The following is a 22,461-nucleotide window of genomic DNA, read 5'->3' as shown; positions in this document are numbered from 1 at the left end:
GTATTTTGCTCTCCAGCCACATAGCAGCTTTTGGTGCCAGCCTCACAAGGTTAAAACATGCCACCATCCATCCACAGTATACGACAGCCTCATAACAAGACGATGCTGTTGTACCACACCTTGGGCAAGACAGAAGCTCTGCGTTTCTGATGAGGTCTGACTCCCAAGAGAAAGACAACTACTCATGCTGCTCAGCAAGTGCTGTCTGCAGCACCATGGCTGTGTGATTACCAGATGCACAGGAAGATGATGTGTTTTAGAAATGCTTTGAATTGACATCTAAGCACAAGCAAACTTCATATGGAGCATTCACAAGGAAAGGATGCGTATTAGCTGAGTGAGTAATAAAACAAAAGCCACCCCCTCCCTGCCTTTCCTCCCCCATCCAAGCGCAGACCTGTTCTCTGGGATGCAGGAAGGTCACTGGTTGCAGGCAGAGTACCTGTTGGTCCAGTAGGTAATGCATAAGCCACAGAAGGTGCTGGAGGTCCTGGCCTGCCATGCTGAAAGGATGCACCAGAAGGAGGAAGAGGGAGGGAAGAGACGGGATTCAGGCTCGTTGGGGAGGGTTGAGGCTGCCCGGGGTAGAGTGGAGAGGGCATGGAGTGCACAGGGGCAGAGGACAGGTAGGGAGGGGTGGTATTAGGGGCAGGGTTCGGGTACGATGCTGAAGCAGGGACAGTGATAGGCTGCTGAGGCTGACAGAGAGCTGGTCCCCCTGTTCCGCAAGAGTACTGCTGTGTGACCTGATACGCTACAAACAGGGAGAAAATAGAATCAGTCAATGAGATCATAAGAGCAGCAGGTTTCATCTGCCTCCACTTCCTTATTCACCTGCCCCTTCCCCCTCAAACCTGCCCAGACAAATCCTGGTTCCCACAAGCCTGCCTGCACTTGCAGGACTGCTCAAAACCCCAGCCTCCCGCTGGGAGCAGAGAGCCAGAGAAAGGACTGCCTCGGCTGCAAGGACTCCCGTTCTCTGCCCAAGACTCTCCTGGCCAGACCCACCATGCCACTCAGAGTGGGGCTGGGGGAACAGGGACACTGCCGCTCTGGCTTTTTTCTGGACCACTGCAATCCTCATGGTGCCTCTCAAGGAAGGGAAACCCCTGTCTCAAGTTTGCCAATAGGGAAAGCCTAGGCCAAGGAAGTGAACAGCAGTCTCTTAAACTGAAGGCAAGCTCACAGCCTTTCACTGCAGGCCCTGCAGCTTAACTTTACTGTCTCTTCTCTGCCCATCCGCACCCATTTTTTCCTCCCTGGTGGAGGAACAGGTCTGGAGCGCAGATCTGTTCTCTGGGATGCAGGAAGGTCACTGGTTGCAGGTAGAGTACCTGCTGGTCCAGTAGGTAGTGCATTACATTACAGTCCCCTGCTTTGAGTCTGCCAGTGCTGTCCCCTTCCACATCCACCCTTACCACTGCCCTGGGCTCTTCCTCATCCCCTTTCCCATCTTGACAGAGTCCAAAGGAGGACTGGATTGGCCCAGCTGCACACGGATGAGTTGGGTCACTCTTTGCCAGGCCCGTGCTGCTCCTCCAGGACTCACACTGGGGGGTTTCTGAGCCTGGCATGCCCTTGGAAAGGGCCAGCTGAGCAACGAGACCAAGACCTGCTGGCAGACACCTTCTCGGCAGAGGAGACAGTGTCTGACCATGCCTTACATCTGGACCCCATCAAGAAATTATAATCCTCAGATGTCATCTCAGGAGTTTTTCTCCCCCTAAGAAATGTGGGACTGGCTTGGTCTGAACCCTCCCAGGCTCAAGGAAGGGACTGGCTGTTCCCAAGTAAATGCAGCCTCATCACCTGGGTGGGAGGGAGGGGGGAGCTGCTGCTACTCACTCTGTGGGTACGTTGGCCGGGCCCCTGCTTGCGAGTACATGCTGTAATTGGAAGATGCAGCTTGCTGTGGTGGCATGTTGGGGTTAACAGCACCTGGCATGATAAACCCTGGAGGAGGCGGATTGTCTCCCTGTGAAAAAAGATTGGAGGAAAAAGGGCAGAGGGAGATAGGATTTAGTCAGCAATGGTAAGGCAGTTAACTCTGAAGCTTCTCATTTCCACGGGAGAGAAAGGAAAAACATCATCACACTTGAAATATTCCAGTGCAGGGTAAGGGCTGGGGGCAGCTCAGATCACACCAAGCTCCCACTTAAGGCTTTCCAGAGCCACTCTGTTGGTGAAAAAAGTGTAACATGAGACACAGAGGAGCAAAACCAGAGCACAGGTGGAAGCTGCTCCGTCAGCCTATCTCTACCAGGCTGTGTCAAGCACACAGACTGCACTGGGGGACATACCGGGGTGGAGCAGGGGCTCAGAGAGGAATAATGAAGGTTATACCTGTGTGTCAGAGGGACAGCCTGCAGGAGGATGGCTGGGAAGGGCAGTAGGAGTTTTGTTACTCCAGGTAGTGACAGTAGGGGCAATTCTAACCTGAATTGAACAAAGAAATACCCATCATGGAAAACAAAACAATGAAAAAGTCTAAAAGGGTTTCACAAAGAAGTGAACACAAAAAGGTTTGCATGCTGGCACTTGTAACACAGCCATAAAATTGCAGAGAAAGAAAGAAGATTGCATTCAAGACAGACGAATCAGTGTGTTCAGGAGATAAAGTGAATCGCAGAGTGAAGACGAAGCACGGTAGAGAGGCAGCTACAACAGGCTGTGGAGCAAGTGCAGCGTTAAACATGCCAGTGAGCCAGGTCTGCCACAACAATACTATTACAAAGCGTTTCTCACCACATTTTCCTATTGCAGAAGCTCTCCCCAGGCACGACGTTGAGCATCACTAACCACAGTGGGTTAGTGATGCTCAGCGCCATGCCTGGGAAGTCCCAAATTCCACGTTAAATTCAAACACACTGCCTCACACAAAAGCAGTCTGTTTAAATCAAGCTTAAGATGAATCGAAAAGGGTTAAAATTTGATATTCAGCTCTTGCACATGCACAAACATACATCTTAGTGCTAATTGCTTCCCAGTCGGTCTCCCACAGCTCCTTTCCTTTATTTTCCTTCTTTGCCATTCCAAAGCCCTTCAGCTCCATACGACCACTACTACTTTCCCGACAGGGCAGAAACCAAGAATCTCCTGTGCCTGCAATGTCCCTAAGCAAGAAGAGAGAGTGCTGCCCAGCAGTAGGATGCGCAACCAGGGTCAGGAGCCCAACATCCCGCCTGAGTGCAGGCAGAGGGAAGGCTGCAGCCCTGAGGTCCTGGCTGGCTCAGGCTGCTTCAGCCTGTAAGTCTCTAAGCCTGCACAGTGCTGGGCTAATGGTGCAGTCAGCCTTACAACTGCTGCTAATGTCTGCAAAACTCATCACTGGAATAATCAAAAAGATTTTTCCATCCCCTTTTATGTCTGTTTTTTTTCAGATGAAAAACAGGGTTCAAAAACCTATGCCAAAAGGAAACCAAGTTTTAAGTCCATGTTCCTATTTGGGACAGCCATTAAACAAAAGCTGCATCAAGCTTGAACAAGTCTATGTATGCACTTTCTTAAAAGGAAGTCAAACAAAACAAGTATCCTAAGACTCAAATGTATTATTTCTTTGTTCTAGCCCATCAGCATAGCGCTGGACACCTCTCTGACACAGCACCTGTCTGCTTCAAGCCCTTCCTCCTGAGCATAAGCTCCCTGGAAAGCCAAGAGCACAGGGGGCAACTCACTCGCAGCGTGCTCATGGGCTTGTGATACTCCCAGCCTTTTAATCATGTGCACGGCTTGCTTAAATAAAAGCTTGAGGTCCTCCTGAGACAGGAGGAGGAAGGGGAACCATGCCTTAAAAAGCATTGCCAAGATCATGCCGTCTAGGGGCCAGCTGCTATTTTCCACAGCCCGATGGGAAATACGCAGCATTGCTTCTCAGGCCAGTTCACTGGTTATATGGAGGAAGATTAAAGCCACAGGAAACAACAGCAGAGTTAATTACTGGCAGCGATGCATTTAAAATCATATGCGACGGTGTTAGCAAGAAGAGAACAAAGCCTGACTCCCCCTACTTTGCAGCTCTTCTTTCATTTCCTCATTTTTCTGTCAGGCAGTGCTTGAAGGGAAGCACTCACAGAGACATGCCTCTGCTTGTGCCCATCTCCTCTGTGTAAGGACAACATCCACAGCTACACTCTCCAAAAAGCCCAGACCAGAGTCCCTGCGTACAGCACGGCCAGATGAGCTCCAGCACTCTGCTGAGGGGCTCGGGAGCTGGCGATGCTCTTCCAGCGTGCCCGCAGGCAGGGCTGCCAACTAGCCAGCGTAGTCTGATGCAGGGTCATTCTCAGTCTCCGGAGAGAGAACCAGGGCATTTGCCTCCCCCACTTCTCTTCCTGCACAGCCCTGATCTCCCTTATTAGTCCTGTACTCACCAGGTCTTCTGGCACAGCTCACTCTCAGCCCAGGTCTGCCTCCCCGCTCCAGTCCCACCCCCTGCCCACGCCGTCTGTGTCCCCTTACTGGCTCGGGGGAGGTACGTAGCAGGCTGTACACACAACTGCCAAAACATGACCTCAATTTGCTATCGCTACTGCTCAGCATCTTCTGCAGCCAGCATCAGAGCTGGGGAGGGAAATTATCAACCTCAGAACTGCTGCCCCAAGGTCTGTCTGCAGGGATGGGATGACATCAGGAATTACGAGAGCAAGGACAGAAAAATCCTGCAGTGCAGTCTGACACAGTCATTCTTAGCACTGAAGCACATTTTCAGTCAAAGGGGGAAAACACCTGATCTTCAGATGAAGGCTACTTGACAAGGTGTTTAAGCGATGTTTCCAGATGAGGAATAAAGGATGCATCTGTACTGACTGAGAAGCAGAACCAGGGATTTTGACCACAAGGCTCTCTGTAGAGGTACATCATACAGCCCCAGCTCAGATCAAAGAGAAAGGAAAAAAAGTCCTCTATTCATCATAGAATCATTAAAGTTGGAAAAGACCTCAAGGATCATCAAGTCCAACCATCAACCCAACCCCACCCAACCCACTAAACCATGTCCCAAAGCACCACATCTACACATTTCTTGAAGCCCTCCAGGGATGGTGACTCCACCATCATGCTCCAGAACCCAAATAACATATCCCTCCCTGACTGCCAAAACCCATTTACCTGTTGGTAATACTGCAGGGCTGGAGCCTGAGGCCCCTGCATGTGTCCAGCCACAGGGCCAGTTCGTCCCTTGGGCACGGGCTGTCTCTCACGTGGTGCCCTGAGGGCCTCCTGTCCCACTGGGAGCTCCCCTTGGGCTTTGCAAAGCCTGTCCCTTAACAGCACGATGTTTGGCTGCAATCAGAAAAGGACAGCACAGGAAGGTTAAGCGTACTGCCTGCCACCACACCGAGACGCAGGCTGGCCACACACTGATGAGTGCTCTCTCAGAAGCCTCTTCTGCTTTATTTGGTCAGAGTAAGTCTTTTCTGCATGAGTCACAGGGCCACAGGAACTGCCTTATGTGTGCCTACCTCCCACCTTAGGCTGCACTATTCCCAAGCCAGCCTGTGTATGAACACCAGCTGATGGAAGACAGGAAATCCAAAGAAAACAACCGACTAAGTTGATTGGGGAGAGAGTGAGTAGGAAATCTGAAGTTCCCGTACCTGGTTGGTGTTTGCAGGGAGGAAGGTCAAAGCCGCAGCAATGCTGCCCTGGGCAGCGAGGAGGTTGGCGTACTGGCTCATTTTCTCTGCCAAGAGGGACCCCACAGCATTAGGCTCCACAGCCTGGGTGAGCTGCACGGCTTTGTGCAGGATCACAACTTTCTCTATTAAATCCTGGAAGATAAGCGAAAAAACAACCAGAAAGCGGTGAAGTAGGCCCTGGCTAATGACTGTCGTGGAGAGCTGCTCCTCAGGGCAGTCCTGCAGGACTCCTCTCACACCATTGGAATCATAGAATCACTCGGGTTGGAAGAGACCTCAAGGATCATCAAGTCCAACCGTCAACCCAACACCACCCAACCCACTAACCCATGTCCCCAAGCACCACATCTACACGTTTCTTGACCCCCTCCAGGGATGGTGACTCCACCACTGCCCTGGGCAGCCTGTTCCAATGCCTCATCACTCTTGCAGTGAAGACATTTTTCCTAATATCCAGCCTAAACCTCCCCTGGTGCAACTTGAGGCCGTTTCCTCTTGTCCCATCACTTGTTCCTTTAGAGCAGAGCCCAGCACCCCCCTCACTGCACCCTCCTTTCAGGCAGCTGTAGAGAGTGATGAGGTCTCCTCTCAGCCTCCTCTTCTCCAGACTGAACCCCCCCAGCTCCCTCAGCCGCTCCTCGTCAGCCCTGTGCTCCAGACCCTTCCCCAGCTCCGTTGCCCTTCTCTGGACCCCCTCCAGTCCCTCAATGTCCTTCTTGTGGGGAGGGGCCCAAAGCTGACCCCAGGATTCAAGGTGCGGCCTCACCAGGGCCGAGTCCAGGGGCACAATCCCTGCCCTAGTCAGGCAGTTCTTAACCATCTTAATCAAAAGGATCTAACATCTCCCTTGGGACAGTTGCTCATGGTTTTCTGGTCATTACTGCAAAGATGGTTTTCCTGATATTCCCCAGGAATACTCCATATCTTGCCTTCCTTGCACAGCCCCACATACCAGAGCTGGGCTTGGTTGGGTTTCCTCCTAGTGCTAAGTTACAGGAATATTTTCTGGTCGGTTTTCAAAGGTTTGTCTTATTCTCACTGTATTACATTGGAAGGTACTGCAAATATTAACTTGTCAATATTAACATGCAACCCCTCTTATAACAGATTTAACAGGAGTGTACTGAACATTCAGCACTAGTAAGGACTGTTAACTGACTGCTCAATAATAATTTGTGTTTTTTCCCAACAAATCAGTACTTCAGAAAAAGCAACTAAAAAAAGAAATCAAGATAACCAACAGCTTCTGAGTTTCAGCAATTCCACATCAAAGTAAACAGCAGCCCAACTATGACTCTGACAATATTTTTCAATTTTAATATCAGAGAGAGCAAAGCAATGCAATCCAAATGAAGGTAAATCTGTAGTGATGCCATCAGAATCGAGACTGGAAAGTAATTTTGATAATTCAAAACCAGAGAGAGATAATAATGTGAAGTAAAACTCACATATACTCCAGTTCCTTCAGTTAACTAAACAGAGACTCACAGCACCGTCAGGTAACGTTACTTTAAGTACTTTCTAAGCCTGGTCCTTCAAAGATGGAAGAAACTAAGGCTTTACTATGAAATAAATTATTCAATAATTGCTTCATCTCACTGTCACCAATCCTCCTATTCCCCCAAGATATTTCCTATATGCAATATATTTCACTGCTGGAAAACAAACCTTGTATGTGCAACCCCCGACAGAAAAATCTCCATGAGAGTCTTCCTACAGTTTTCTCTCCAGATTTAACTCAAATTTATTAGATTTCTTCTCCTGAACATCTAAGCCATCTCTTCCAAAAGCAAAAATGTCCAGGTATTTCCCTACTGCAAAAGATGCAAGCATCCAAAGCTCCTTCTTCACCAAAACCCTTTAAAGCCTGCAACTACAGTTTTCCACAGGAAGCATACCAGCAGGACTGCCCAAAGACCAGAGCAGACACCAGTGCCATCATGCTTCACAAAACACTTTCCAATATCATATTTATGTGTTGTTTCTACAAAAGTCTCACATTCCAGAACAAAAAGGCTTGCATCCTGAGATACATGAAGCTATCAGACAGCGAAGCTCTACACTAGATCTCTGGATTAAAGCTCCAAATGATGGCAGTGTGTTACTTCCAACATCTTTCTTAACAGAATTACCAACCTGAAGGGACAGGGGGCTGTTTCCATCCTGAGCTTTGGTCCAACAAGCAACCAGTTTTTCCACATTGCCAGCACAAATATAACAGAGACATGCTTGCATCTGCAGAAGGCTGTCCCCTTCACTCTCCAATCTGTTACCCAGGAGATCTAGGAAAAATATGAAAAAAGATGCTGCTGATGAATCACTTCAGTGATCCCTCCCTCACTGCCAAGGTCAGGGAAGCCTGCAACGCCTGCTGTGTCTCTGCTCAGCACAGTGAGATTGCCTCTGGGCTCCACCGGTGACACACTCCAGCGGCCAGCACAGCTTAGCTCACAGAAGTCAGGGCACTTCAGAGGCAGTTAATGCTGCGGCAGCAAGGACTTGTTCAACGCCTGCAAACCTCAGACACAGCAGAGGGGACAGCCCATCCGCTGCCATGACAAAGGACAGAGAGGCCAGGGCTCGATTCTCCCCTCTGCCACCCACTTTTGCAGTTCATCATTTCAGGAGTAGAACTTGAGTGTGCAACTGGCCAAGGAACGGGGAGCAACAAAGCTGTGATAGTGCTCTGGGCCAACGTGTGTTGAAACGAGTCTGTAGCTCAGCAGACACACAGATGGTGTGCGATGGGTTTGCCCTTGGCTGGGGGCCAACTCACACACACCCACTCACCCAATGCCCCCCAGCCGAGGACAGGGGAGAGAATTAAAGGGGTAAAGGGAAAAAAGGACTCGTGGGTTGAGATAAGGACAATTTAATAACTAAACTACAATAATATTGAAAATAATCCAATATACAAATGAGTGACACACAGTGACACTGCCGCCCACCCCATGACCAAGGCTCAGCCTGTTCCCGGCTAACGATCCCGGAGCAGGGAGAGTCCCGAAATCGCATTCACGGAACGGAGAGAACAGTCCGAGCGTCCCAGACCCAGAGCTGACCGGGGTGGGGGGAAAGGCCTTGGGAGAGCGACCACCTGGAGCGAGATGACCCGGAGCAAAAGAGACCCGGAACCAAAAGGGCCAAAGAACTATCTTACGCAACAAAGCTAGTGAGGCATTACAGTAATTTACTGGAAGGAAGAAAATAATGGTAAAATATAGTTTTCCCACAAGTGGAATAAATGGCATCCAGCCTGAAAAGTGTCCTTACCGCAGAGGGCTGCAAACTCATCCGGCCTGGCGTAAGTGAGCACAGCAGCCAAAGCCTCTCTCCAATTCTGCAGATCACAAGACTGCACAATCTCCTTCCAGTTCTTTGTTACCACGGCAGTGACGAGCTAGACCAGAAAGAGATAGACCACAGTTAAGATCTTAGTAGGATTTCCTTTCTTTTTTAGGACAGAGTATAATTTGTATCTATTCAAGTGTACTCATCCACACTGTACCCAGGGTCATGGCAGATACTGCTCTGCAATTCAGAAGCTGCACAAGAGTCTATTTTACTTTAAAAAGAGCTCAGTGAAAATCATAAAACAAGCTCAGATAGCCAATTATTCTTGCTATAAAACATGGAAGAAAAGAACGCACAAGTCCCTGCAAGCTGGGATTGCTGCGGACGGTTTTCAGCATTGTTTCTGCAGACACAGATAACATATCAAGTAGTGAGCTGTAAATCTGCCACACAATGTCCAACACGGCGTATAAATTTTGTTTGTCAAACCGTTTCCTTTGACTTTAAGCTCTTGGCCTGAAGCTGAGCAGTGAGGGGCAGTTGAAAAGGCTGCTCGACAGAAGAAACAAGCTGGCTGCAGTATCCCTACCCTGCACCCACGCACACAGGCTGCCTGTCCCCAGGCCCTCAAAAGGAAATTCCAGTTTCTTCCACCTCAAACTCTGCCTCTGGTTACTTTGCTTCAGACAGAAGACAGACTTAGAAGCTGTGCTGCTATTTAGTGAACAAAGCCCTTGTCGTGCCAAGACTTCAAGCTCAGAAACAGCTGAACAAGCATTAAGTGTGTAGCTTGAAACCAGAAGAGGAAAAAAAAACCCAAAACCTGAACAACAAATTTAAGGTCCTAACTACAAGGTTAACACTCACTCTTAAGCACAGGCACAAGTAACTCGTCAGCTCTCCATAAAAATATGTTTCCCCAAAGGATGAACTGCAGCGAAGAAGGTTATTTCCCATGCACTACAAAATGCTCCTTCTTCTGATTAGGGCCAAGGTGGGAAAAGGAGCTGGAGGCAGGGGGGAGAAATCTTGCAGAGTCTTAATACTTGAGATTTTCCTCTTTTCACTTGTCCACTACTAGAAATGCAAATTGTTCCTATATCAAACTGGATTGCAGGCGATGACCAGCAAAATTCTGCTTATAGACCCTGGCCAGTGGCGCTGCATGCCCTAACGCCCCAAGCGACTGTGCTTTGCAGCCCTCAGCCCTGCTCCAGGAAAGCACTTCAGCACATGCCCATACAGCTGCCTCCTGCTACTGCATAAAACACCCTCCTTTGACAATGGACTACTAAAAAGTGACAATAAGCAACTTCCTCCCCTCTTCTAAACGCGGCCATCCTTGCCAAACCAACTGTCCTGGGCTCTTCTCCCGTTTCATCCTCCTGCTGCTACTTTCTCATGTCACTAGTAAAGAAGAAAGATTTGCAGCAGCAATTCCTAGCACTGCAGAAAGCTGAAAAGAATAATAACCAGCTGGCTATAACATGCAGTCTCCTAGACAAAGGGTGATTGATCTACCCTGGACGTACTTAGCTCTCTTCTGTGCATTCAGTGAAATGAAGCATTGGCAAAATCTGTTATGACAGGCAGAAATTAACATAACGCTTCTGGCACTGAGCATGGGTCTCATGTGACCCTTGAAAAATGAGATAAGAGACTGAAATGCACGCTGCTTAAGATATGTACCTTTATCAGTGAGACTCTACTTGTGTACATGCAACTCAGACACGGAAGAAAAGGTAAGTAATACTGTTCTGTAAAAATATCTGCCTCTTCTCTCCTTACAAATGCACTAAAGAGGAAAACCAGAAATCCTTCTGCTCTGAGATCTTGTGGATGACTTGAATACTATTAGCTGCTCACAGAAATAAACCTAGGAAACGTCAAGAAAACTTATAAGGTGAAAAAGGGAGTTGCCAAAGGCCTACATGCAGGTTGTTTCTTAACTGAAAAAAACATACCCTGGTAATTTTGCTCTGCATCTTAGCAAAGTACTTTTCCTGTGTCCTAGAAAGCAGCTCTTGTCCCCCTGCGATGGCCAAGATAATGGCGTCAGCCATGCGGTTATCATGCAAGCAGAGATCTACTGCGCTCTCAAAGTTACCCGTCAGCAAAGCCTGGGTGATCAAACCGTCCACATCTGCAACGAGAGGAGTGCATTTTCAAATGAGGGCACAAGAGTCACTTAAATAAGCAACAGCAGGTGATTCTCTCCGCCTGTACAACACTGCGCAAACCTCTCTGCAAACCAGCCTGCTTCAGGCAGGTACTTACAGGGATGCTCAAGTTCATCTCCAGTCTCAGAACACACTACAGTTACAGACAGATCCCATGGGGCCCTGACATGCATCACTTACCTTGCTGCAGAGCAAGCTGCTGGTATATATCATAAGTAGCATCTTTCTAAATGACTTCTGAAACAACTACCCCGCATACAGCGCCACAAAAAGTCAAACCTAGACAGGGGTCAACAGTCAACAGTTTCTGCATTACTCAAGATCCCCCGGGAGTTTCTGTACAAACAGCAAGGTTAGCACTTCATGCCTGATGAGACACGTGTTCTTTTATATCAGAAATCACTCATAGTAGCTGCATTTCAGCAATGGGGTATATGAGCGCTGTATAATTCCTTTCCCTCCCTAAAGATGCTGTATTTTCAAAGGCCTCAAGACTGGTGTGCAACGAATGGAGTTACAGAGGCAAGTCATGATAATCCCCCATGATCTGTGCAGAAATTGCCTTCTCACTGGAACAGCAGTATCAACATCAGTATTTATAACTATCAGCACATACATTGAAATAAATATCAAGGTTCTTTGGTTGTTTTTTTTTTTACCTCCAGTAACAGAGATGTTGAATGTTTTCTTTGCAGATCCCAAATCTTCAGTTTCTTGTTTATGGTCCTTCACTCCCTAAGAGAAAGGAAAAGCACAATTTTTGAGATTATGTAAGTAATTGGAATATATATACACATTTTAAAAAGTATGCCTCTTGCATTAGAAGTTAAAGACCATTATAAAATCATTGTTCTGAGAGATCAGTGTGGACCATTTTAAAACATGGATTATACGGACTGCAAAGAGAAAAAAAAGCACTGGAAGCCCCAGATTTCTAACCACCAGGGAAGGCTTACACAAGCATAAGTGTGCACACCTACAGATCAGAAATACCAGCAACCAGGTACCTAGATCCTGCAAACTGACTTGCATACGTGCATCGATGCCCATATATATACACAACCCCCTCAAAGCAAAACAGCAGCCACAGCCAAAATATCAGAAACATTCTCCCTTCCCTCTTTCACCTCCGACCACCACGAACAATCTACCATAATGCTAACCTAGGTTTCACTTTGCTCCACGCAGACTTTCAGCTCATCCTCAAAACACTCGGCACTAGGCATACACCCTCATTTAATTAAGCAAAACACATGAACACATGCTTAATACAAGTCCAGAGTGGTCCACAGAGCCTTAAGCACTTTGCACTCAGTACACGAGTGCTCAGCGGACAGAAGCTGCTTTTTTATAAAACTCCCCCAGGAATTAAGACAGAGAACATTCCCTGCAAGCACTTGGATTTTGGGATTTCAAACAAAACCTTTCAACAATTTTAAAAAAAAGCCAAGAGGGAAATCTCTCTCCACTATCCATTTTCACAGCACAGCCTTCTGTCCCACATACTGCCTCCCCTGTCACAAGCCAGTGGGAGTTCCAGAGTCTGCTGAGAACACCCTGCTTATATGCTGGTCAGTGAAACTGTACTTCAGAGGGTGAAGGACAGGTACAGAGTCAACCAAGAACAGGCATTTGGGACAGGAAGGTAAGTCTGAAACAAGGTTTATGTTTGGCTCATGAAAGGAGGAAGTGTCTGGAAAGTTCTTCTGCTGTCAGATGATGCACCATCTACGTTTGGCATCAGTTGAGAGCCTGTTGAGACTGTCACAGGAATAATGTGTGACAGCACTCCCCAAAATTATCATCAGTGGCTTCAGACCATCCTCGCAAATATTTACCACCCAGCCTGTTAGGAGACATCTAATATCTTCATAATTGCATAGAGCAAAATCCTTATGCAGTCAGATACCCGTCTGCCTCTACAGCAAGGAACAAATTCAGAAGCAATAAAGCTCTTAACCGAAGGCTATGGAGTCAGCAAGCGCGCTGCTCCAACGTGCATAAACCACTCCCTGATCTTCACAGGCAACAGCAGACAGGCACCAAACACAGGTTTTAGCACAGGGACCATAAGTAGTTTTGGGGCTAAAAGCTCAAATTCTAACCCAAAGGGACACTGAAGGAACAGTGAGGAATGAAGCTGTCCTGTTTATGCAGCGACGCTGGTATTGTCAGTGTGATGAACCTCCCATGGCAGAGGTTGGGTCCTTACTTTAACTTAGGGACCTGGCCCCACATTTGAAACACAGGCTGAAAACAATGCTGCTCAAATGGGCAGAAATGAACAAAAAGTTGTAGGATCCCAAAGGCAGATGTAGAGCACAAACTGCTTGTGATAAACCTGGCTGAAGTGTCGCAACAGACTTTCTGAAAGCAGCTAGCTACCAAAGCCCCAATGCTTGCTGTTCAGGTGCAAAGGGGACGGACATCATCGCGCTGCCAGTGGAAGCGATGCAGGGAATGAACGTTTCCCCACTCCTCCAGTATCACAGCTGCACCTCTGCAAAGGGTTCTACATAGAAACAGGGGAGTAACTAGCTGACAGCTCAGTAATCATCAACCAGAGGGAGGGAAGAAAGGAATGAGGAAAGAGGAAATGAGGAAAGAGTTAGAATTGTGGCAGCAGATCATTTAGTTTGTGTTAGGTAAATGTCAGAGTGAAAACTGTGGCAGAAGAAAGTCCTTGGGTCTGCTGCCAAGCTGGAGTGTTACAAAACAAGCTTGTTCTTCATTGCTGCAAGAATCTATCCACATGATGGCTCAGGCTGATGGAAAAAATGTCAAGCAACTTAACAAGAACCCATTACTGTTCTAACTAACTTCTTCAATTTCTATATATCCTCAGTGCTAGGAAAAGCCAACAAAATGGAATGCTGTTAACTTTAACAAAGTAAATACACAGGAGGTAAACAGGGTTAGTTTAGAAGGCAACAGGTACCTCTCCCAAGAACTGCTCCTCTGTGGTCTGGCCTTCATCCCCCTCGTTCGGCACAGATTCATCAGATTCTGCAGGAGCCTTCAGCGGAGAAAAGATGCCATAAAGCAAGAAGAGCCAGCAGAAGAGGAAGAAACACTTTGCACTGAAGATTACAACCACCTTCCCACCAACACCAGCCAGAACCAGAGTGCAAAGCACAGATCTGCATTGGCAATACATGTGCTGAGTACAACAACCGCGGCAGAGGCCCTCCATTTCCTTGCTCTTTGTCATTACCCAGAACCTTGGGCTGTTTTCATCGTAGATGCCTGAAAACGGAGAGCAAAACTTTTCTTTCCCTTTAGGCAACTACAGATGACATTGGAACAGGAGCAACACAAAGTTCCCTTTGTGGACTTAGGCCACTGTGATTACAATGGGCCACGCCTGGACTGACAAATAACCACTCTTGCAGGGAAGCGTTATGGGACCATACTCTCAATCCCACTGCTTTTAAAGCTGCACTTGCATCCAGCTCTGTAGTCCTCAGTACTAGAAGGACATGGACCTGTTGGAGCAGGTCCAGAGGAGGGCCACAAAAATGATCAGAAGGATGGAACACCTCTCCTATGAGGACAGGCTGAGAGAGTTGGAATTGTTCAGCCTGGAGAAGGCTCCAAGGAGACCTTATTGCAGCCTTTCAATACTTAAAAGAGGGCTTATGAGAAAGATGGGGACAGACTTTTTAGTAGGGGCTGTAGCAATAGGACAAGGGGTAACAGTTTTAAACTAAGAGATTCAGCCTTTATATAAGGAAAACATTTTTTACAATTTTTTTTCCAATTTTTACAATGAGGGTGGTGAAACACTGGCCCAGGCTGCCCAGGGAGGTGGGAGATGCCCCGTCCCTGGAAACATTCAAGGTCAGGTTGGATGGGGCTCTGGGCAACCTGGGCTAGTGGAAGGTGTCGCTGCTCAGTGCAGGGGGGTTGGACTGGATGACCTTTAAAGGTCTTTCTCCAGCCCAAACTATTACATGATTCTATGAAACCAGTTTACTTATTTTGGGACAGCTACTACGCGGAAAGAAAAATTCTTACTTTGCACATTACCCATGGCATTGTAAATCTAAATGCAGAGTTGTCCATGTGTTTGCTTACCTCTCCTGCATCACCACGTGCAAGACTCTGTCTATTTAGAGTGGATGTAATCTAGAAAACAACCAAGACTTGTTAAGTGCGTGCCCTTTTATTTTAGAGATGCAGATCTCTCACTGATTTCTCAGATTGCAAAACTGGCAAACACCAGCTAACACGCTGCTTGCAGAACGGTTAACGTGAAACTAAAGCCATTTCCTTTCCCAGCCCGGCAATGGATTTACCGCTAAGCCCTCTGCACACCAAGCTCTGATGGAAACAACAGCTGCTTTATGCCTTTAGACCTTTAATTGTTAACTTAAGGGCTTCAAACCTCACCAGAGCTGCTGGAAACCATGGTAATAAAAATAGTATCAGAGTATGCAGGACAAAACCCTCTGCGTGCACTGGTTAGGGAAAACAAAGCTGTGACAATCCTGGTGCAGCAGGGAGCCTGTCAGGAAGCTGTGGTTTCAAGAACAGCAGGCATATGGCTGTGGGCTAGGATTTTCCAAGTTATGGAAGAATTAAAATGCCCAGCTTTTACTGCAAATCATGACTCCAGATTCAATTAGGGCCATCAATATGCCAATTTAATGTACAGATTTTAGAGTACATGCAGAAAATATTAGTTTGGCATCTGTGAGCCTGGATTTCATAACGCTGCTAATATCATCTACTGCTTTTAGTATTGGAGATTTCATTTTACCCTTGTAGGCTGGTTTTCACAGAAAGCTCAGCTCAAATTGCTGGAGGTGGTTTTCTCATTCTTTTTTAAACATTAGTTTACAATAGAAAGGAGAAATCCAGGACTTTGACTCGCATACCAGAATCACAGGTTTTAAGAAGACAAAAACAAACTACCAGTTCTTAAAAGCTTATTCCAAGAAGCTGGAATCTGGGACCCTTTTCTACTTTTCTTACACTACATGAAAAACAAGTTGTGGTTTAGTGAATTTACCATCTGGTTTTCACAGATTTTCACACAAGCCATCCTGTGTTATTTCTTGACGCTAGAAAACAGATTCAACTTCAGCATGGACTGCTTTGCTGAGAAACAGCTACGTGAGAACATGGCTTCAAAGCTCCTCTCATCTATTCCTCAAATACTGAAATAATGGGGTAGGGCCAGCGTTTCAGGCCGCTCAGTTCAGCTACGTCCATCTTCCCAGCTTCTTCCCGTGCACGGGGCAGATCAACAGCGGCAGCGGGCTCCAGTGTGTGTGAGGCCGCTCGGCAGGACCACCACTAAGCTCATCTGGATTTTCTAATTGTGATCTGCTTTTTAAAAACCAGCATTTCCCTTGTTGTGCTTGCATTTGACTCATGCAACAAAAATTGAGAAGCTGAGGACAGACTGTTAGCAAAAACATGATTTTGTCTGCAGTCATAATAAATTTGCCCCTGAGGCCATTTAATTCATAACCATAATGACGGTTTTATGATGTCACTCTTTGAAAAGAAAACATTTGATACAATGAAAATGAGTCAAAACATTCAAATCCATTGAATCAGTCAGATGCAGACAAGCACCTGAAGTCTGTTGCCTGCTTTGAAATGTTCATTGAACATTCAAATGCAAGAAGATGACAAAGCTAATAAAAAACCCAACAATGCAAACTGCTTGCTCTAAGAATTTTGAAGTTACTCACGGGTTGTTTATCTAGACAAAATTTAAAGAGCAGAGAAAGATTTCTAGCGTCCTTTGGAACAAAGCAATGCCTTAACACAAATATTCAAGTCAGCCACAGTTGTATTATGGTGATTAGAAAAGCTGCAGCACTGGCAAATACTATCTGCTTGAAAATACACTGAAAATAATGTTGTATTATAGTACTGAATAGCCTGTGGATACTGGTCATTGCTCGTCTGGTTACACAGGTAAATGAGTACTTCAACCATACGTGGCGTGGTCACCAACTCTGCAGATATATCCATCAGCAAAGCATTTAACACAAGCACAGCTTCCAGGCATGTTTACCTTCTTCCTCAGATCATCTTTCTTGTATCCCAAGAGCTCAAGGTATTTGACACGTGAATCTTCTTCAAAGTTCACCTTCAAAAAACAGAAGTCAAAAGGAATATATTACAATTCACAATTTCTCATTTTCACCTTTACTGGTTTTTCACTTGACTGGCACAAACTGCCCAGTGAGAGCTGGTGACTGTGGAGACTGAGTGCAATAAAAAAAGAGAAATGAAAAGGTCTTCAGTGACCTGTGCACCTGAGCAGGTAGGCAAGGTTTTAATCTGGTTACTGCAGGTGAACAGTCTGCTTATCTGCTTCACTTGGAAACCTCTACGTGTTCATAGTGAGCAGTGAAAAGCACATCTAAAGCTGCCCCAAAACTTTATCCCTTCTTACCACCAACTCCCTGGACAAAGATGTACTGATGGGGGATGACAAAAACCACAGGATATCTTCCCCCAAGACCTGGCTTCTGTCACAATTTCTCATAAACCCTGCCAACACCCCTGGCCCTGAGGGACCCTCTCTCTCCTGGCAGGCCACCTCCAACACAAGGGTTTACAGGCACCATTCCCACAGCCCACACTTTCGGTTCCCAGCATGTCTTCTGCTAAAACACCATATCGTACAGAAGGAACCATTTCTGCACTGGCTTTCCAGGTCAGTGGGGACAACTCCTGAACTGCTGTCGCCCTGTTACCTTTAAGAAGGCCCACACATTTTTCTCAAAGTCAGCCTGGGCCGTGTCGATTTTCTTCTGGCAGAAGCTGACAAAGCCTTCAGACTGCATGGCCTCCTGCAGCTGGTTTGAGCGGGCCAGGAACTCCTTCTCTGTAACAACCTGGCTCACGTAGACATGGTGACGCTGCTGCTGTTGCTGCTCAATGCCTGGCTGCTGCTGAGGCTTGGCATTCTCAAATGAAACCAGCTTGCCTCCAAACTGGAATTGAGACACACATGCAGGATGTAAAAATGCGAGTACACACTGGTGTGTATATGAAAATGTGCATATCTATATGTATGTAGATGATTTTATATAGCATACATATGCTTATCACCCAAAGGACAAATATTCCTGATATGAACTCAGATTTTTTTTTCCTACCACCCCATGTTTCTAAGCATGTAAGGAGCTTGCTGGTAAGTGGGTGCATATTTAATAAGATTTATGAGCACAGCTACTCCTGTACCTGTTTTTTCTCAGGCAAGAGACTGACCAGAAACTGAGAACTGGGGCTGTGGGTCTGTACAGTGCCCAGCATACAGGGAATATCTCATGATATTGCAATGTAATTACCGAAGAATCTTACACATCATTAAAGAAATGCTCAAGTGTGATGTGTGCCCTGCTCTTGGCAGGCTGTTTACCAGTTAAAAGCCAGCTGAGAGATGGGCAATAAATTATGTTATCATTTGGAGAGAAGCAAAACCAACAGAAGAAAAAAAAATTAAGAGGGTTCTTATAACATTTTCATTCTATAGCTCAAAGTCCATTTACACACGCCAGCCCAATAAATGACAAAGCCAGCACTACAAAAAGCAAAAAGCCTAGCCAAGAAAAAGGCTGACAGCTGGCTCTTGGAAGACCAGAATGAGTAAAAGAATAAACAGCATTATAAAGTGACACATGGCAACATCACTTTGCTTTGGGGAGAAAATTGCATTTAATTTATGCATCAGATAGTAAATAAGCAGGCACACGATGCTGAAAATTGAGCAGTATTCTGGCAAAGAAACCCCTTTCAAGTGGGCAGGCTAAAATCTTCGGGGTATCTTTAAGAAATGGTCTGTGGGTCTAGAAAATAAGCCAAAGGTGGAGTCAAAGAGCAGGTGACTGCTCTCACAAAAGGCAAGGCCTTGCCTGGCTCCTCTACAAGTCACGGAGGAGCCTAGTCCTGCATGCTGCTACAACGACCCCTGCTACCCTGCTCAGAGCTAACCTGGGTATTCTCTACCACACTGACTCACTAACAGCTTCAAACTGCACTCAAGTCTCAGATTCTTGCCCAGTTTGGTCCTGTTGTCTCCCTTCCAATGTATATTTACTCCAAAATAAGCACTGCACTTAAAAATAAAAGCAAAGCCCCAGTCCCAAAGCAGAAAGAAACAAATGACTGTTGACAACGCAATACTTGTTTCTTTTTCTCAAGCATTTTTTTAGTTACATTTTGCTGGCTTGCGGTCCCAAGTGCCCAGTCTGGAAGCTGCTGCAAGCATCTCCCACCACCACGACCAAACAGGGAAGTTGCCCCAAGGTGCAGTACAACACTGAACTCCCCTCTTTGTCAAGTGTTTTGCAAGTGCTACCACTGTCTCCCTCCCCGCCTGGCCAACCATGCCCAGTCTTGGCTCCTGCTTACCGAGAACGATGCTCCTACAGGTCGCCGGATCCATTTGGGTGGTTTCTTTAGGGGCAAAATGACACTCTGTGGGGCAGTCTGCTGGGGCAGCTGCAGGGGCAGGAGAGGTTGTCCCGTGCCAAATGGATCGAGGTTCCCAAAAGAGGATGAAAGCTTCAACAACAAAAGGGGGAAAAAACAAAAATGACATATCTCCAATAAACTAAACATAAGTATTTATTTGCACCAGATTGGCACTCCTGCAAGCAGGGTGGCAGACAGCCACTGAAGACTTCCCATGAGCCCGTGTTTCCCGCCCCCCCCCTTCTTTCTGTCCATATTCTTAGCTGAATATTTCTCAATACCTGGTCAACTTGCTTCTGTCTCAAGCCTTCCACGCTGCCTCCCATGATGGAGTAAATGCTGATTCGCCCATCAAATGAGGCCGCAGACAAGACAGCGGGGTTCCTGGGACACCACTGGATATCAAAGCACCACTGTGTGTTTGTCGGCAACTCATACAGCACCTGGGCAGCAAAACCAAGTCCAACAAATCAGGGCTTTTACGAGACACCACATCCAACAGCAGCAGTTCTGCCTGCCCCGAGACCAGTCTGCTTTTCTTGGTCCCCAGCAGCCTCCATGTCACCATACACACTAGCAGTAGCCCAGTCGTCAAACAGGAGATGACCACACCCCACTGCTTCATTTCCTTCTCCTCCCATTACATCTTCTGTTCAATCCACACAGCACAAACTATGCGGGCAGGGTATGTCTGTGCTGCACGTGCAGCTATCGACCTGCTCCACCGCAAGCTGTGCGTTGCTGCTGGTATTCGTGCTAGCTGATTCAGAGCTTATCTGGATATCTCTACATACTACGTGGAGACATGCCCAGGCTCCAAAGTCAGTCTGTTTTTGCAGGAAAATTGGAAGTTAAAACCTGCACTTGGGGCAGCTAACCTCTCCTGCCCTGGAACAGACAAGCCCACCACAGCAGCAGACATTTAACCATAAACTGGGAGAAACTCTCCTTTACTTGTCACCCAAATTTCTACCCAAAGAGCAGAATGCTGTCTCTCTGTCTCCCAGGAAACTGTTTTTTACTTTTATTAAAAATATGTAGTATGATTCATCCAAATGTAAAGCTTCCTAACAGCACAGGATCCAGCTCAGATAACTCATTTACCACCCCACAGCTTTTGCACTTTTGGGCCAATGTCTGAATTTTAGCAAAAAAAAAAAAAAGCTGAATATAGAAGTTGGATGCACAAAAATAAAACCAGGTTTTACTTTACAGAAACAAATCGTAAGCTCTCTTAAGTGACTTGTACTTCTTAATGCAACAGGAAACAGCCTCAAGTTGCACCAGGGGAGGTTTAGGCTGGAGATTAGAAAAAATGTCTTCACTGCAAGAGTGATGAGGCATTAGCAGTGGTGGAGGCACCATCCCTGGAGGGGTTCAAGAAACGTGGAGATGTGGTGCTTTGGGGACATGGGTTAGTGGGTTGGGTAGGGTTGGGTTGACGGTTGGACTTGATGATCCTTGAGGTCTTTTCCAACCTTAGTGATTCTATGAGAAACATTTCTCTCTGTCCTCCAGGATTATTTGCTTGCTGCAGGTAAGGAGCCCTCCAGCATGCCTGAAGCCCTTCCTGTGGACTGGGGGCAAACACTAAAGTGGTATGAAGAGTCTGCATCCCCTTTGAAAGGTATCCCCAAGCCCAAAAAGGCTGAGTGGGAACACACGCAAGTGGTTCTCACTGATCTGCCACTATTGTAGTAACCTACAAAATCCCTCTGGTCTGAATAAATGTTCTTACAGAATGAAAAAGGCATTTGCAACAGTAATCCAGGCACATAAGGCCTGAACCAAAAGAGTAGGAAGCAAATTCCTGTTTAAGTGGGGCCATTTCTGCCTCTTACAATGAGCAGGGACCTTCCTACTTAGCTGGAGAGAGGCAGCAAGGACAAACACGCAACATCAGCAATACTAGAAAGGAATCCTGCACCACCAGAACAAGCTCAGAAAGCACATACACCAAACACAAGTACACAGGATAGGGAGAAACACCCCACAGAAGTATAATTCCAAGGAATGCAGGCACACCAACACCTGCTTTGCATATGCCATTGTGCCCTCTCTGAACAGAGAGATTTTTAAGTGGTGTGTGTGTACAATACCTCGCCTGTGTTAGGGTTGGAGCAGAGAATTTTAGCATCCTTCCCACAGCTAAGTAGTAGCTCCGAATCAGCCAGGCTCCATGCAACAGCCAATATACCCCTGCGTGAGAAGTCACAACAAAAAAAAAGTTTAATGTAAACACGAATTGGTGATAAGTAAAGCACATTTATAAGTTAAGCTTCTACATTAGCTGAGCATTCCACCTCAAAATGCCCTCCCCACTCCTTCCTCTTGCAAGAGGAGAAATTTTTCAATGTTATCAACACTATTTATTGAAAGAAATGCTTTCTATTTTGTGCCTGAAGAGGTGCGGCCATTGTATCTGAAAATGAAACGCAACAGTCATGCAAGAGAACCTGGACACCAACATAACAAAATGGTTTGTTTGCCTGCAGTATCATTAACACACACTGTGCAAACCTCTAGGGAAGGTTGGCGACTACAAAGTTTCTCAGCTTCTTTTTATTAGCAGGAGATTGGTGTCAGCAGAACCACTGGCAGCAGTTCTGGTAGAAGTTGCAATACAGACTTATTGCTGTTCTCGCTCCTTAAATCAAGGGCTGGTTTTGGGCAACAAGGAAAGTTTCACTAACGATTGAAGAGGGATGAGAATTTAACATCATCTTTCTTTTTAGCCAAATTTAAGCCATTTAGGGAACCAGGGGGGCAGACAAACCGTGCACGTCCATATGTGAGGATGTTTCCAGGTGCACCTTCAGTCTATTATTCAGGCAAAATCAAGTACTACTAATTCTTTGCACCTCAGCTCCTCCTTCTTGAAAATCCCAGAAACAAGCAAGCAACTG

At 46.6% G+C, this 22,461-nt stretch overlaps 1 protein-coding gene across 1 annotated transcript in view; it reads right to left on the bottom strand.

The window, feature by feature from the left end:
- The window catches only part of SEC31A (SEC31 homolog A (S. cerevisiae)), a gene marked incomplete at both ends in the record, with an annotated part of 34,111 nt that overhangs the window by 7,432 nt on the left and 4,218 nt on the right, over window positions 1–22,461 (bottom strand). Inside the window, 15 exons of the mRNA XM_010078643.1 lie at window positions 443–754; window positions 1,846–1,975; window positions 5,107–5,280; window positions 5,595–5,768; window positions 7,773–7,918; window positions 8,910–9,036; window positions 10,895–11,073; window positions 11,770–11,845; window positions 14,049–14,126; window positions 15,188–15,238; window positions 17,145–17,219; window positions 17,833–18,072; window positions 19,493–19,645; window positions 19,837–19,998; window positions 21,655–21,754. Of these exons, the coding sequence (XP_010076945.1) occupies window positions 443–754; window positions 1,846–1,975; window positions 5,107–5,280; window positions 5,595–5,768; window positions 7,773–7,918; window positions 8,910–9,036; window positions 10,895–11,073; window positions 11,770–11,845; window positions 14,049–14,126; window positions 15,188–15,238; window positions 17,145–17,219; window positions 17,833–18,072; window positions 19,493–19,645; window positions 19,837–19,998; window positions 21,655–21,754 (2,177 nt within the window). The remainder of the gene's footprint in view (window positions 1–442; window positions 755–1,845; window positions 1,976–5,106; window positions 5,281–5,594; window positions 5,769–7,772; window positions 7,919–8,909; window positions 9,037–10,894; window positions 11,074–11,769; window positions 11,846–14,048; window positions 14,127–15,187; window positions 15,239–17,144; window positions 17,220–17,832; window positions 18,073–19,492; window positions 19,646–19,836; window positions 19,999–21,654; window positions 21,755–22,461) is intronic.

This window comes from Pterocles gutturalis, unplaced genomic scaffold (genome assembly GCF_000699245.1).
Source record: "Pterocles gutturalis isolate BGI_N339 unplaced genomic scaffold, ASM69924v1 scaffold10643, whole genome shotgun sequence".
In the NCBI taxonomy this organism is placed as follows: Eukaryota; Metazoa; Chordata; class Aves; order Pterocliformes; family Pteroclidae; genus Pterocles; species Pterocles gutturalis.
This window is presented reverse-complemented; position numbering and strand designations above follow the sequence as displayed.